The 15,805-nt window shown below is 31.7% G+C and overlaps 1 protein-coding gene across 1 annotated transcript; it reads left to right on the top strand.

The window, feature by feature from the left end:
- Window positions 1-995: 995 nt before the first annotated feature.
- Window positions 996-15,596, top strand: LOC117111209 (transmembrane protein 145-like; the record flags this gene model as incomplete). Its single annotated transcript, XM_033254098.1, is given in 12 exon segments — window positions 996-1,183; window positions 3,491-3,565; window positions 4,078-4,164; window positions 4,470-4,697; window positions 5,979-6,057; window positions 7,359-7,430; window positions 10,175-10,243; window positions 10,717-10,876; window positions 13,295-13,388; window positions 13,620-13,792; window positions 15,005-15,125; window positions 15,368-15,596. Coding segments are annotated over 12 exon segments (1,522 nt in total), but the record flags the coding sequence as incomplete, so codon positions are not given.
- Between the last annotated feature and the right edge of the window lie 209 nt (window positions 15,597-15,805).

The following is a 15,805-nucleotide window of genomic DNA, read 5'->3' as shown; positions in this document are numbered from 1 at the left end:
CAATCAAATAGGCCTACCTAACATTTTTTGGCCGACAGAATTCGTTGTTTGTATTCAGCGTAGATAACCAAGTATCATTTCGCACATTATTACATTGAGTCTATAATAATACATTTTTTTACAATTGTAAACTCTTAAATTCTGTATTCGCCATTTTGGGAATGAAGGAGTCCATTTTTCGTTGTTGTGTTTGAAAAGTTATAATTCTATATATAACCTTACTATGATCTTGCACTTTCATTCATTCATTCATAAAGGTATTTTATTCAAAAATAATTGTAATTGCAGTACTGTATTAAAGACTGAATTGTTACAATTTTACAAATTCAAAAAAAAGAGACATTAAAAAGGCAAGAGACAAACTTGGAACACTATAGGATTAATATTGTCTTAGTACCACTTACATCGTGTTCCACAGTATTCAACATGTTTTAATATAGCATAATTCTGTCTTGTGTAATCACTGTCTCTTATACACATCTAGATGTGTATAAGAGACAGTATATATCCTATATAGATCCACATATGCCTATAATTATAGTGATAATCAAGCTCATGATAATGCTGGCGATAATGATAATCATGATAAATACTGTTGTTACGTATGATCAAAACGGGTTTTAATTTCCAATAGAGAGTCTTAAAAATAACCATCTGTTTTCATAGGTCTGATGGAATTCACTTAATTCAATCATGGAATTTCCTGAAGCCTATCTTTGGTTCAATAATACTTTATTTGAAAAAACTACGCCTTTCCATCAGCGGCACACGTCACGCGTAAAGAAAACATTTAAAACAGCAGTGTTATTTAGACCGAAACACAGCAATGTACAGTGAAACGTGTCAATAGAAATAGTTCCCAAGAAAATAGAACAAACAAAAATCTTCACATGGCTTTTGTCTGCTTTTTTCTCGCCCAGTACAATTATTTTGCATAACAACGAACATTGTTTTCTGTGTCTCAGCAACAGTCATCGTATCCAACGGCGGTGTGGGGTCAACTCGATGAATATTCATTCAGATTCTGCATTCAATAAAATCGTTGAAAATGGCGAGGGAGTGTTTGACGGTCGGCCATAAAGTATCGTTTAAAATGAACGTAATTCTCGCTTTAACCCTTGTTTTTCTGTCAGTGACATGTGTATCAGGTTTATATCGTGAGGGATTATTACGGACAACAGAGGTAAGTTTCGAGTTTTTTTGTCTATATTCGTAATACGTTTGTGTGTACTTACCAAGTTATCAAAGCCTGGCTGTATCTGACAAAGTTTTTATTTAAGTTGCTGGCAACTGCTCCAACTCGCTCGACTCTGAGTCCACCTTCATTTTGACGCGTATCAGTGCTGGCATTGTAAACAACTGTTATCTATTATTTATGATCTTTATAAGTCCAAAGACAACGTCATAATTTTGTGAATTGTTGCCCATCTCTCTAGTCTGTGTAAGGTTCTAATCAACTTCTTTTTCGAATGGAGGTTTACTTTACTCTCTTTTGTTAATATATTTATATTAATTTTATATTTAATTTTTCTTATTCAGTATTAAATGTCAGTTATAATATACTATTTCTAGGCCCTAGGCATAGGCCTAGTTTGAAGTGAAATGTGTTCTTGGTAGACCTAAGTACAAAGCAAATGATGTATATGTTCACTCCTGTCATAGAATTACCCACCTGCCTCTCTACTGTGGAAATTTCCCACCTTCAATGATCCTAAATAATTGGTGAATTCAATCTCTTACCACCTGAAACTATCAAAATCTCGATCACTGCTCAACATCAGTATCATCCTCTTCACCATCATCATACTGGTGTAGTGTAATTCATGTCATTATCATCATCTCCAGTCAGACCTATCATCGCCATTATCATCAAAATGATCATCATCGTAGATTTACCTATTAACATCACTTATTTTTTGATCACAAATTTGCTCAATAAAATGTATGAAAACCATATCAGCTATCAATCATAGAGAGTCAAGAATTATTACCAACTCAAGTACAGTATTTTGTGTCACGACCCCTATACCATGGGCAGCTTTATTTATAGGAGTAGGTCTTTCGGTTCATTGATATTGATGTGGCCTAAGAGGCCCTAACTCCTGGTATCTGTATCAATTTCAATATAATAATAATAATAATAATAATAATAATATTAATAATAAAAGTAATAATATATAATGTAATAACAATAATAGCATTAATTAATAATAATGTACTACAATAATTATAATAACATACTGTAAGTCTGCTTGATACAATATACACATGTAATAATAAAGTACTTCAATAATTTTAATAATATAAGTCTGCTTGATACAACTATACTCATGTAATAATAATTTTATAGTGTCTTTACCTTGTTCCTTTGTTCATTTTTTTTTTATGTGTACAGTAATCTAATTCGTATTTTAAATATTTTATATTGTACTGTATATTTAATTATTCTTGGTGTCGGGAAGGTTGAACCTGGTTCAACTTTGCCGACTGAGTTGCAGACGAATCGGGGTGCCTTCCCAAATGTGTCAGGGCAGCTAGCAATGGACACTGATTCGTCTGCAATGCAATCGGCTACAATTGAACCAGGTTCAAACTTTCCCGACAACTGTCAGTGACCATCATCGATCGGGTGAGCGATTGTATGGAAGTCTAGAAGTGTGTGAGACTTCATGTATGTACTCTGTCAATTGTGAGATTCATAGTGAGTGAATGTGAGATTTATTGATAATATAAGAAACCAACTTTATCGCAGGCCTCTACTCTATGTAGCAAATATTTTTCTGCCCTAATCAGCTCCATGAACTAAAATACCGTAGGCTAAATCCTAGTCACGAATTTTAATATAAGTATACTGTTTTTGAAGAATATCTTGGTATCTTTATTCAACAAAAATTTCATTGCAGTTAACAATAAACTAATGTAACTGAATTGGGACATTAATTTACAAAAAGATCTGATTTAAGAATTAAAATATTTCTAACATCAAAATATAATTAAAATATAATACTAAGACAATATAATGTCAAAAGACATTGAAACTTATTAAAAAAAAGTGTATAGCCTAATACCTGAGCCTACAGTATTTGCAAATATTCTTTCAGATTTGTTTTTGAATTCATAAATAAGATATTACACAAGGATTGTGCTTTCAACCACCAACATACATTGTGATGTTGAAACTTCTACATCATACTCAATACATTTGCTCAGCTATATTTTAATTATTCTAGACTATTTTAAAAAGTAATACTGTAGTCAATAACATGTCTGTAAATATTTGTTTCTATATGATGTTTGCTAAAACACAATCTATAGGATTAATATTGTCTTAGTACCACTTACATCGTGTTCCACAGTATTCAACATGTTTTAATATAGCATAATTCTGTCTTGTGTAATCATGTGTTATTAAACTTTGAACACACACAAATCGACTGGTTTTTTTTTTTCTAATTCTGTTTTCCTGTAAAAAAATTTGAATTTCTTGTAGGATTGGCATTTTTTAGCAAGGTTCTGTTTTGTGTCAGAATTTGGTCGCTTGAGGTATGAAGTGGAATACCCAAAGGTATGTCGTGTCTTTGTATAATTTTACTTATACTGTAGTCTTTCTATCATAATCTTCTACCAATACTGCTGTACTAAATACTTACTGGTACTCACAATTGATATCTGTACTATGATACCCCTAAATATTGAGTTATTTTATGTGGGTGTTGTTCCATTTGAAGTTTTTAAAAATGCTAAGAAAATTACCTTAATACATCTAATACAGAAAGGAGAGATATGCCACCAATTATTACCCTTCTTTGTAATGCATACTAACAGTTATTTCCTATCACTTATTGTCAGTATTACACCCAATATATGTGCTAATAGACAACGATGACACAATTGTCGACCACTGATGAATTTTTTATTAACATGGATACATCATTGATGGTGATTTAGTACGACAATATCTTTTGGCTTTGAATGCAATCAATACACAATTGTTACATGTCAGCATTTTATGGTTTTAGTATATTTTTTTGACAATTCCTAATAGTATGCAATTATTTTTGTATTTCTTGTTTATAGTCCTTCGAAGTAGAAAATATTTTACTATACTATGATGAACCAGGCCAGTGGCCTGCGGTTTATCCTCCAGATGATTCAGAAAAAAAGGTGAATAAGTAATAATTTTTCAGTTTACCATTTCCTTGTTTTGTTATTGAACATTCATAAAAGGTGGCTGAGTGTTGCACAATTTATGAAAGGGGTACGAACCGGAGAGACCTAATCCATATTGTGAGCTGTTATTAGCTCTGACAATGATGATTAAAAAATGGTGAATATGACATTGATAATAATGAAGGTGATTGATAATAATAATGGAGATGATGGTGATGATGATAATGATTATGATAGGAATAATGATGATGATGATGATTAGAGGGAAAAGCAATCTAAATCAATTTTATTTTTAACAGACTTGTCTAGAGAAGGAATCTGTTATGAGACCTGAAAACAACCAAATCATAAACCTCACTGATTCATACGTGTGGTCAGGGTGCGTGTCGACACGGATCGAAGAAGAGAACTCTCCCATCAGCGTATATGGAGATGACTTCAAATTTTCGTGTAAAGGAGGAAGAAGCTTTCGTTCTGTGCGTGAACGATGGTGGTACTTGGCTTTAAGTAACTGTGGATCTAGCAACGTAAGTGAATGCATTTCTTAAAATATCTACTTTTATAGCCCAAAACTCTCTCCTTGTGTATATTCCAACTTGCTACTACATCAAGAATTATATCGTCTATCAACTATAGTCAGCAGTTAGAATGTTTGTTTAGGTGGGTTCATAAATTTTCTGCTTGTGGAGTATAAATTAACATTTGACCAATAGAGACATGATTCATGTCCATATTACTGTCCAATTTACTGAAATTTGCATAATAAGGCATGTAAAAAAAAGTAAAATTTTGTTTTCTTATTTAGCAAATGGTTTTGGCATAAATATCCAGACGGAGGAGAAAATAAAAATAAAATGTTATTGGTGAATGTAAACAATATGGGATGGCATAAACTCTTTAAATCTATATCATTAGGAAGAAATATAGGCCTACATATCTTATATAGATATAGCAGTGTTTGTAATAAAAATAAAGAAAAACTGTTATTTTTTCCTAACGTTTCCATTTTTTGTGGCTAATTGGCTAAAAATATAATTTTATTTTTTATTTGAAATCATAGTTTGGTTCACTGAACAAGGTATAAAGTCTTGCCTAAATTCAATTCAATTTTGTACATTCATTACTATAATGCTATGTAAATTTTTAGCTCAGCTCTTGCCTTTCAAGGGAGTACGTAGGTTTTTAATATTTGATAACTAGTACACAACACAATTTAATTTTTGTATAGTTATTCCTTGCTGCCTGACTGACTGTTCAGCTCCATGGTGGGCTATTAGCCAGCAACTCTGCTTAGATTAATTGTCATGTTGTTTGCTAAAGGCCCCAAGTTTGTTTTGAATTTCTACAACAAACATTTTCCATATTCAAATCTTAAATTCAAAGACCTGCATTATTGTAAGCATATTTAAAACTGTTGATTCAACCTTAATTGTGAACATATGTGGGTGTGATATACTGGTATTAAGATTTATCTATTTATAAGGTAATTACATTAAACAATCTAAATTGTTTGTTTTGTTTAAATGAGAAAATCGAGTCGAGATATTATTCGATTACAGTTTTTGTTAGTGCAGTATAGCATTGCTCATTGTTAAATATTTTACATACGGTTTTTTTCATTGATTGTTTTTTCATGCATATCAATACCTTACATATCTTCATTGTAATGATAATGTGATAATGACACATAAGAATTTATTTGCAAAAGGTGTTCATTTGCTGTCATGCTTTTCAGTTTAACAAAAGGATAAATATTATTATTATTATTATTATTATTACTTATTATTATTATTATTATTATCGTATAGGGGCTGTATATGAAGTATAAATTAACATTGACCAATGGAGACAGTTGGTGGAAGAAACACTTTTCTGCAGATCAGTTTGGTAAGAGAACTCTGTAAACAGACTGGGGAAGATCAAGCAAGCGCATCAATGAAGCGCACAATATAATTTACATCTAACATGGCATCCCTGTTGACAATTATCATAGATGTTTGTCCTCTCCGTTCGAAAAGGAAGGTTGAACAATCGTGATTGGGCCACAAAAGAGTACCTCTAGTCCACTGTGTAATCACAGGGTCAAGTGCTGCTCCTCTCACTGGAATGACACAATATAATGCATATTCTTGAATCACTTGTTAGTGGCTGTTAGTTCACCTTGTTATTTGTTACTTGGTTCTTCTGTGGTGCTTTTTCTTGTGATTACAAAGCACTAATCACCTTCCACTTTAATTAATATTTCCTCCAAGTATAATGCACCTCTACCAAAGTCAACAGTGCACAGTAATTACCAAGTCAATGACTAAATTGATTTAAAATTGAAATGAATAAAATATTGTGAGAATAGTGTTGATATATAAAGATGTAGATAATATTCCCTCCTCTCCATCCTCCACCCATGCAAGTGTTTTAAACTGATACACACCATCACCAACGCTAGCTGAACATCACTTCTCTTTTCGAGACTAATTACTTATGTGTTTCGTGTGCGAGCAATTGAATTGATTAGAATTTATAATGTGTCATGTGAAATTTAAAATTTGAACGCAACATTGGCAGTTTTGAGTGGATTTTGCCTAGTTTCAGGTAATTACATTGATCATAAACTGGATTTTATTACATGCACTCAGTAGCCAATGACTGATTGCTTAAGTCTATTTGCCTACCAGTGCTCAACACTTATTAATAACATGGACTAACATTTGAATTAGCAGATAAAATACTTTTTGAATTATCGATTGACAAAGCTATCAATTCGCAAATGGTTTCTGTTCTTAATATCTACTTGAGATTCATGACTTGTTCAATTAATTGTTCAAAGGAGTAAAAAGTGTGTATCCATCAATAACCAAAAACTAATCATCCTTCCGTAAGTCATTCCCCCCTACTTCAATAAGGGTAATAATAATGATAATGATAAATCAATTAATAAATTTGTAATAATAATATTCGTTAAGCATTAAGAAAAAAAAAATCATGTTCACCTTTTTGTGCTCATGACAGTAAAATTATATTATCTGTTAAATGATAAACCTTTTATTTTTTCATTTCTTGCACAGTAATCCACCATTATTATTCTGTCTTATTAAATTGTAAAGACAGTTTTTAAAATTGTTTTTCATACATTTCTGTTTTTAATTGTACATGACAAATAAGAAATATTTGATTTGATTTTTTTTTTGCAGGTATATTACAGACGGATATTTTGTTTCTTTGTCTGTTTACAGTCAGTTTCTTTGGATCTTTATATGTAGCTGGTAAGTGAAGGGAGCAATTATGAAAGGGTTATATTTTTACAATTTAACTGTAAACATTAAGAACTGTATTGTTAACGGATTATTTATTTAGAAAACTGAACATCATTTAAAACACTGATTTAATGAGTTTTAACGCTGATACAGCAAACCTAGGCTGGGAGTGTAGGTGTGGGCAAATGAATTCTACAAAGTGGTTCAAAATACTAAAAATGACAAGTTATAATTGGAAATGGGACTTAGGTTTGCGCATTCTCAATTACAAGCTGAAACTAGAGTTCCTATATAGAGATAGTTGCGACATGAGCTGCTAGTGGGACTCCATATTGTGTCCTTTCATGCATGAACGAACACAACGTCTATGTTACACGACCGTCCCGAGGCAAAACAACGTAACTGACGTTTTTCTCGATTTTGAGATAATATCATTTGAGAGTATATTAAACACGTCTGAATTACCAGTAAAACTTTCAGGTCTCAATAATGAGTCTTTTCAGAGTAAGCACCACCTATCTTTAAGCACAAAACTTAAAATCCAGTAATTTTCCGTGGCACACTGATACGTTGTTTTGCCACGGAATGCTATTCAAAAATGGTCTAGAGCCGATGGAGTTTGGCAAGAAAAAATCAAATGGTTATTGGTGTTTTTATATCAATAATCTTAAACAGTGATGTATGAACAGGCTAGGTAATGCATATGATTGTCCCAAACGTGATAAATTCCAAAAATATATCGCACTTGCAACAATACCAAGCCTGACATGTTTCTGTGGCAAAATAACATATCTGTAATTATCGCTAATAACTTTGCAATAAACATATGTTTGTAATTAAAATTTTACATATAATCACAATGTCTTTAAATATACAATCCTGCAAAATTTTAAAAGGCTACGACAATTTATTGCGAAGTTACGAACATGCAAACTTTAACTGTTTTTCTCCAAAAGTGAAAATTTCAAGTTATGTTATTTTGCCACAGAATGGCCGTACAGTGTAGCGCTTGCATAACTAACAGGCAATTGAAAAAAAATATATATTAATAAGAAAATTTTGATTTGATAGTAGATATCTGTTAATTAATGTGTGTTTGAAGTTTATAACACAATTCAAAAAAGAAATTGATGCTCAATAGGCTATTATAATTAATTTCATTACATGTAGTTTTTACTTGACCAAAATAGTATAGTGCCTTAGCTAGGCGTACATCATCGCATTTGTTAATAGTAGGTGACTATGCCTAGGCCTGTTACTTACGCTCAGGACAACTTCAAAATTTGTATAATAAATTGGTGTTTGTGGCAAGTTTCTAGTTGGGGTCCCAGTTCCAGGGTAATCTCTAAAATAACTTGTAGTATATAATAAGAGAAATCCATAATTCGTACAGTAACTGAAACAGTACTTACTACTAGCTAGGCAGTACTATGTACTAATACTGAGGCCTACAGTATTTAGTACATTATTTAGATAGGCCCTTCTTTTTCCATCTTTAATGCAAAGATTTAAAAAAAAATTCTCAATTTTTTTTTCAATCAAACTGTGGTGTAGAATAGTCTTTTAAGAACATTTTCCAACAAAAAATAATGTGACACAACCCTTCGTTATGGAGTTATGAATTTTTAAAAAACATGAGGTCAAGAATTTAGCCTCAAAGCTTATCATATTTTTGTTGGTTACGCACCACTGATTAGGTGGTGTGGACACAAGGTGGCAGATAGAGGGCGTCTAGTAGTCACATGATGTGAACCGCTCATGTCGCAACTCTATATAGGAACTCTAGCTGAAACCGGTCTACGCACTGTATAGCAGACGTAACCTTACTGAAAGTAAAACTAAAAGTTCTTTTGGCAATACACACTGTAGTTTGAAAATTGCATTAAAGTTGAATACTAACGACAGTGATATAGCGAATTTTCAATGGATGATGTAAAACATAAACTTAAGCCTTATCACGCAACATGTATCTCAATGGCTCGAACCACTTTATAAGAAATTTTCAAATGTACTGTACATGTATAATTTATTTATAAACGTGTCTTACTTGAAATATTGGAAATACCATACTTCCTAATTCTAAGTAAAAAACATATGCATCTATACTATATTTGTTTTATGTAATAAGGTTTACAATAAGTTAATGTTTACATATTCCACCAAAAAGTAATATTAATTTTGTTCCTGGTGTAGTTTTATGTGAGAGTTTTTAAATGAAATTGCTCAATTTATAGACTTAATAATATTAATATTTTAGCTAATTCTTAGAAAGATCTATATCACTTATGCAATTCTCAATGTTTCTGAATGTTATTGTGTATTCATGAGTTACTTGGGGAAAAGCATATAAAAAGTCAAGGCCAGACTCTTAAGAATCAATAATAAGATAATTAAAGGCACTTGGAATGGTAAATTTGAATTGTTACGGAATCAATGATTATATTCCAAAATAGAATATACTTATCACAAACTAATCATCCTTGAAATTTCCTCTACAATATTGTAAACATAAATTATTTTATGTGCTGGCTTAGATCCCTTTATAACCATTTGATAAAATTTATTATAGATTACATATTTTAGATTTATGTATTAAACATGGCAGTGGCAATAAGCAATGGCTTCTTTCTGTTGTAACGAGATATGCTTTGAGGGTAGAGGTACATTCCCTATATAAAGACACGTACAATAATGCCTATGATAATTATTTTGTGATAAAAATAATTTAGAGAAATATATTTCTCCTTCCACAGATCGATTAAAAGATAAGCAGCTATTTCATACAACATATAAAATGTTTATTGCAGTTCAGTTCTGTTATGGTAAGTATTGCTAGTTTGTGGGGAGACTACTATAACAACGGTTATAATAATAATATAATTTTTCCAAAACAAATACATGGTTATGATATACAAACACTAACCAAGAAACGGATAGGATTAGATAAAGGAGGAACAATTTAATGTGACTAAAATAAAAATGATTCATCTGACCAAAATTTACAAGAGAAAGTAACAGTTGTTGAAATATGGATAAAAATAACTGACTAAAAATGTGTAATTCAACTTAGAAATAGTGGGTGAGGTGTTTATGGTTCTTGTAGCCGTGGTAATGAGTTACATACAATCCGATTGGTTTATTAGTCGTTTTTTAATAAAATGAATAGGTACAATGTGATTTATGTTTATGTATACTTAGTTTACTTTATGTTTGTAACAAGTAAAAATGCAATGAATAATAGATGCGTACATATCATCTGTCATTTATGTTTTTAATTTCCTTTTTTTCTCCAAAGTTTTTTCGCTACTGTTCTATGTCATATTCTATATTGAATTTGCGAATGATGGTACAGAGGCCACAAACTTAAAATGGGCTGCTAGGATACTCCAGTCAATTGGTGATGGAGTGTTTCTCCTTATGCTCATATTAATGGGAAAAGGATATACTATAACAAGGTAAGTACCCAGCAAACAGATAATGTTATTATAACGTTGCTGAATGGTATAGCTAGGTATGTCAGAAGGGTTTATGTAATGTTACGTCAACATTGCAATATTATTTAGTTGTGAAATTATGTTATAAATACGTATATATTCATTCTACAAAAATTTAATTTGTGTACCAAACTATAACTTTTACCACATAATAACTAAAAATAATTGGCACCAACTGAATTAAATTCATAATTCCATTCTGCTAATAGCACAGTGCTCTGTACCTAGAAATAGACCAAAAGCCTCTATGACATTGGATTTTAATGGACTATTTAAAGTAGGGCAAGCTAAAATTCGACAAATAAACCTTATGCAAGTGTTCTCAGTATTAAAGCCCCATTTCTGGCAAAATTTCACTAAACATGATTTATTTTAGATAAAATTCATATGCATTACTCCAATTATTATAAACCATGGAAAAATATTAGCATACATTTTAGTTTTATGCAAAAAGATAAAAAAAATGAAAAATACAGACTATTTCTCATAGGAGATTACCATTTTCTTGACGAATTCTTCATTACTAGGCAAATTCAGAATTTGTAGTTGTATCCGCTGGAATTTTCTCCTTTTTGTGTATACTTTATACAGTCAATAAAGTGCGCCCTTAGTTTTTGTACTTCCCATCTCGCACACTTTGGTCAATCGAGTAGGCCTGAGATATTTTTGTGTAATTGTCAAAAATCATTTTTTAACAATTTGAAATAATTCCTATGAAATATTATATTTCACAAATGTATCGCATAATCAAACATAAAAAATTTATTTTTTGTGTGGAACACAAAAAAATCAAATTTCTTATTTTACATTTTTTTTTTATGTGTAGAAATCTCTAAGATCAGTTAAACTAGCAATTTCGTATTATATTTATAAATCCTTATAAAATATATAAAAATCTGATGTTTCTTAACAAATGAAATTTTGCCAGGAATGGGGCTTTAAGCAGGAATGCTAAGAAAGGGGTTATCTTGAAAAAGAAAAGCTTTCCATTCACCAAAAAGCTTAGGGTGCACGAAGGCCTAGACAAATTATTTGAAGTACAGTACAAGAAAAGATCGGAACACTCTTTTGCTAGTTACACCTGTATCCTAATTTTGGCTAAGGCAAGACTTTTCTTATAGCTTGTTTAGCAAACCTGCCATGTGCCAATAATGATTTTGAATAAAAATTAAATTTTATTTTTTGACCATTAGTGTGCCACAAAAAAATGGACATTTCAAAAGTTTTTTTTTTTATCTTTACTTTTATTCCGCCCACCGCTGCCTTGAAATCTTCAAAAATATGATATGTAATTTTTCCTAATTATATACATTTAAAGCATATAACCATCCCATTATTACACTGTTTACATTCACCAATAACATTTTATTTTTATTTACTCCTCCATTTGGATATTTTTAGCAAAACCCTTTGCTAAATATAAAAACAAAATTTTATTTACAATTTTTTTCCGACCCTCTGATGATAAAAAAAAAAAACAAGTTTGCGAAACAAGGTATAAAAAGTCTTGCCTAAATGATGTGTTCTTATGAAGTAGCTATGTAATCCTCTCTAAGACTGTCTAATGTACATCTAGGAATATTTGTGGAATTTTAATATCTAATGTAGCCTACTGTTGTTATTTTGATAAAGCATGCATTTTTATGAGTTAGTTAAGTCAGTCAGTCAAACAAATACATCAAGCAGGGGACATTATTCACAAATTCTATGCTTTTAATGTTGTACATATGTTGAGTATTTATTGTTTAAATCACTACTATTACTTGTAAGTACAATTAGACTAATTTTGAATGGAGCACAGAAACACTAAGAGAGTTCCATGCTCTATGCAACTAATCTATAATCACCATGGCAACATAGCGATTAATCAATCTCGCTTACGTTAACAAACATTGGCTATTTAAACTTGACATATTCATGAACTTTATGAATATTGATGAGCTATTGATTACATAAATGTTAATTTGAGATTAGTTTGGCTTTATTTGTGATTGGGAAATGTATGTGGATGAAATTGTTCTTGTTGGCTTTCTTTATAAATTCATTATTTTTGACTCAACCATTTGAAGTGTAGGGTTGGTTATTATAGCAAAAGAGGATTCTTGGATTAATTGTGCTTTGCTTAGGCTGTGGAATATCACTGTATAAATATGATTATATAATTAATAATATTAGTATATCTATTTAATGTCTTATTGTACTTGTTAATGTTAGATTTTGGTATTGTAAGCAATAATTCTTATTGATAGTTTATTATTATAATGTTGCTATTATTGTTATTATCACTATTATTGTCACTAACATAGTCATTTTCTTCAAACTTTCATTTAAAAAAATTCCTTAATTCATTTTTTATGTATTTTTTTTTCCAAACTATAGAGGGCGCATTAGCCATTCTGGGACAGTGAAAATAGCTGTTTTAATGTGTGTCTATATAGTCTTATATGCTGGTTTGTTTTTCTATGAGTCTTCGGTAAGTTTATTTCATAATTCACAATATTATATTATTAAAAATATAATTCATATCATATAATATTTTTTATAAACTTGGCTGAATAATTTTTTATGTAACTTAATATTTTTACTCATTTACAATATGTTACAGTTTGTTTTTAATATTTATTTATTAGTTTTAATATTTTAATGCTATATAATGTATAACTAATTTATCATTCTTTATGTTTTTTTGTTTTTTTTTCTGTAGCAATTTGATCCAGGTGAAGTGCTGTACCTGTACGAGAGTCCAGCTGGGTTCGCTCTTATTGGTCTTCGTGGTTTCTGTTGGTTTTGGTTTATCTACGCAATATTCTTCACACTGAAACATTATCCAGAAAAAGGATCCTTTTATTACCCTTTCTTCTTTATGTATTCTGTATGGTAGGTACCTCCCTCTTGCACTTTAAAAGAGAACTAGCAAAATGATTTTTTGTCCTACATGAGATTTTTGATATGCCATTAATAATAGAACCAACCTTAAAATCGTTTTTTGATAATTGGTTATTAAGTTATAGGCCATTATATACGATTTTACCGTGACGTCACTGGCGAAAAAAGTAACAAAAGATCGTGTAAATAGCGCTGCGTAGGGTATCAGCCGCGTGCGATCTTTGCGTGCATGCTGTAACCATGGTTGTTGTAACTTGCATATCAAGTCATAGGCCTATAACTGCATCAACGGTTGTCAACAGAAGAATTATAGCTATGGTTACAGCATGCACACAAAGATCGTACGCGGCGGATACCCTACGCGGTTTTATTTACACGATCTTTTGTTACCTTTTTCGCCAGTGACATCAGGATTAAATTGTATTCAATGGCCTATAACTCCAAAAGAAATTGCCAAAAAGTGATTTTAAGGTTGATTATATTATTAATGGCATATCAAAATTCCCCTCTAGAACTAAAAATCAGTTTGCTAGTTCCCTTTTAAAATAACGCTCACTATCCACATGTTATCCAAACCTAACAATGACTACCATTATTGCTACTCTACTGAACAACCTACTTATTTAGTTCTTACTACTGTACTACCGAAAATTCCAACACTAGTCTATTCCAGGGATTGCAAGTCGCTTGTGAGAGTCTTCCAGAAAATAGTGTCTCCCGCACTCCTGCGAGCCAGCAAAAACCTCTCAACTAACCCATCGCCCGCAAAGTTTATGTTTGCATGTTTTTTTGGGCGGTTTTTTTTGTAGGTGGGGTGGGTGGGGTTGTGAAGTGCATAAAGCTTTTTTGCATTATGTGCTATATAAGTCAAACTTATTATTATTGTTGTTACTAATTACTGTGTTAATTGTCTCCTTTATGTTAGCTGGCCATGGTTATCGCTGCATGCGGCAAAACATCCCTGCTTTTGCACACATAATATCAAATTTACTGATAATAGTTGGTTTTATTTTTGTAGTAAAAAAACCCATTAAGCCCAATTTTTAGTAAAATTTTAACTAGTTTGAAACTTTTTTTCCCCTCCTTATTTCTCGCAATATCTGAGACCATCACTTTGTTTTACAGTTTATTACTCAATTTCTGAAATATTAGCAGTGATTGGAAATGATTGATTTTAATATATTGTTTGTGTTATCTTTTAAGGTTTATTGCATTACCCATCATGATCTTAGTTGCTACCTTTGGAATGCCAAAATGGTGGCGTGAGAAAATTATGAATATCATCGAGCTCTGTATTGCTTATCTTGGGCAAGTTATATTTCTGGTAAGTTAAAATGATGACAAAGATATTCAGTATTCAGACGTTTTTAATGGGGGTACGACTGGGAAACAAGCATTTTGGGGGGGGGGGGCGCGGCGTGCACTGCCGTAGATACGTCACCGCTTTTGCTTTCATGGCCCAATTGCTAGGACTAACTGTTTTTCGCATTGGCATACTTTCAGATTTTACTGATTTTATTTTTAGACAAGTGATCAATGCAATGACTATATTCCTTTTCCCAACAGATTTTAACACGACCATCCGCCGCAAATAGTAACTTCCCGTATCATGTACGAACATCTCAGATCGGGGTTCTCACAACACCATCAGATGGAAATTCAAATAATGTTGATAACTTTATGCACCATAGTTATGGGGCGAACCCTCTCGGCCATGATCAGTACCGCCCAAATTTTACAGAAATGTTCACCGTGGAAAGTTCAAATCCATATTCATCTACGACATATAGTAATGGTGTACAGGTTAGTTGGATTTTCTAGTTTTAATTCAATCCTTATTATCTATTAGATTTCGTCGCCATAGCATCGAGGGGATGGTGACAGGCAGGGCAACCACTTAAGGTGAAACAAAAGTGATAAAGAAATGTCATCCATTTTGGACATTTAATACCTAAAAAGTCGTAGTTTCTCTCGCAGGGGCCCCGTTTAGTCCCTGCCACCCAA

Source organism: Anneissia japonica, unplaced genomic scaffold, assembly GCF_011630105.1.
Source record: "Anneissia japonica isolate Jap-2015-1 unplaced genomic scaffold, ASM1163010v1 scaffold288008_len1385354_cov213, whole genome shotgun sequence".
NCBI classification, from domain to species: Eukaryota; Metazoa; Echinodermata; class Crinoidea; order Comatulida; family Comatulidae; genus Anneissia; species Anneissia japonica.
Note: the sequence above shows the minus strand (reverse complement) of the source record. Positions and strands in the feature narration are given on the sequence as shown.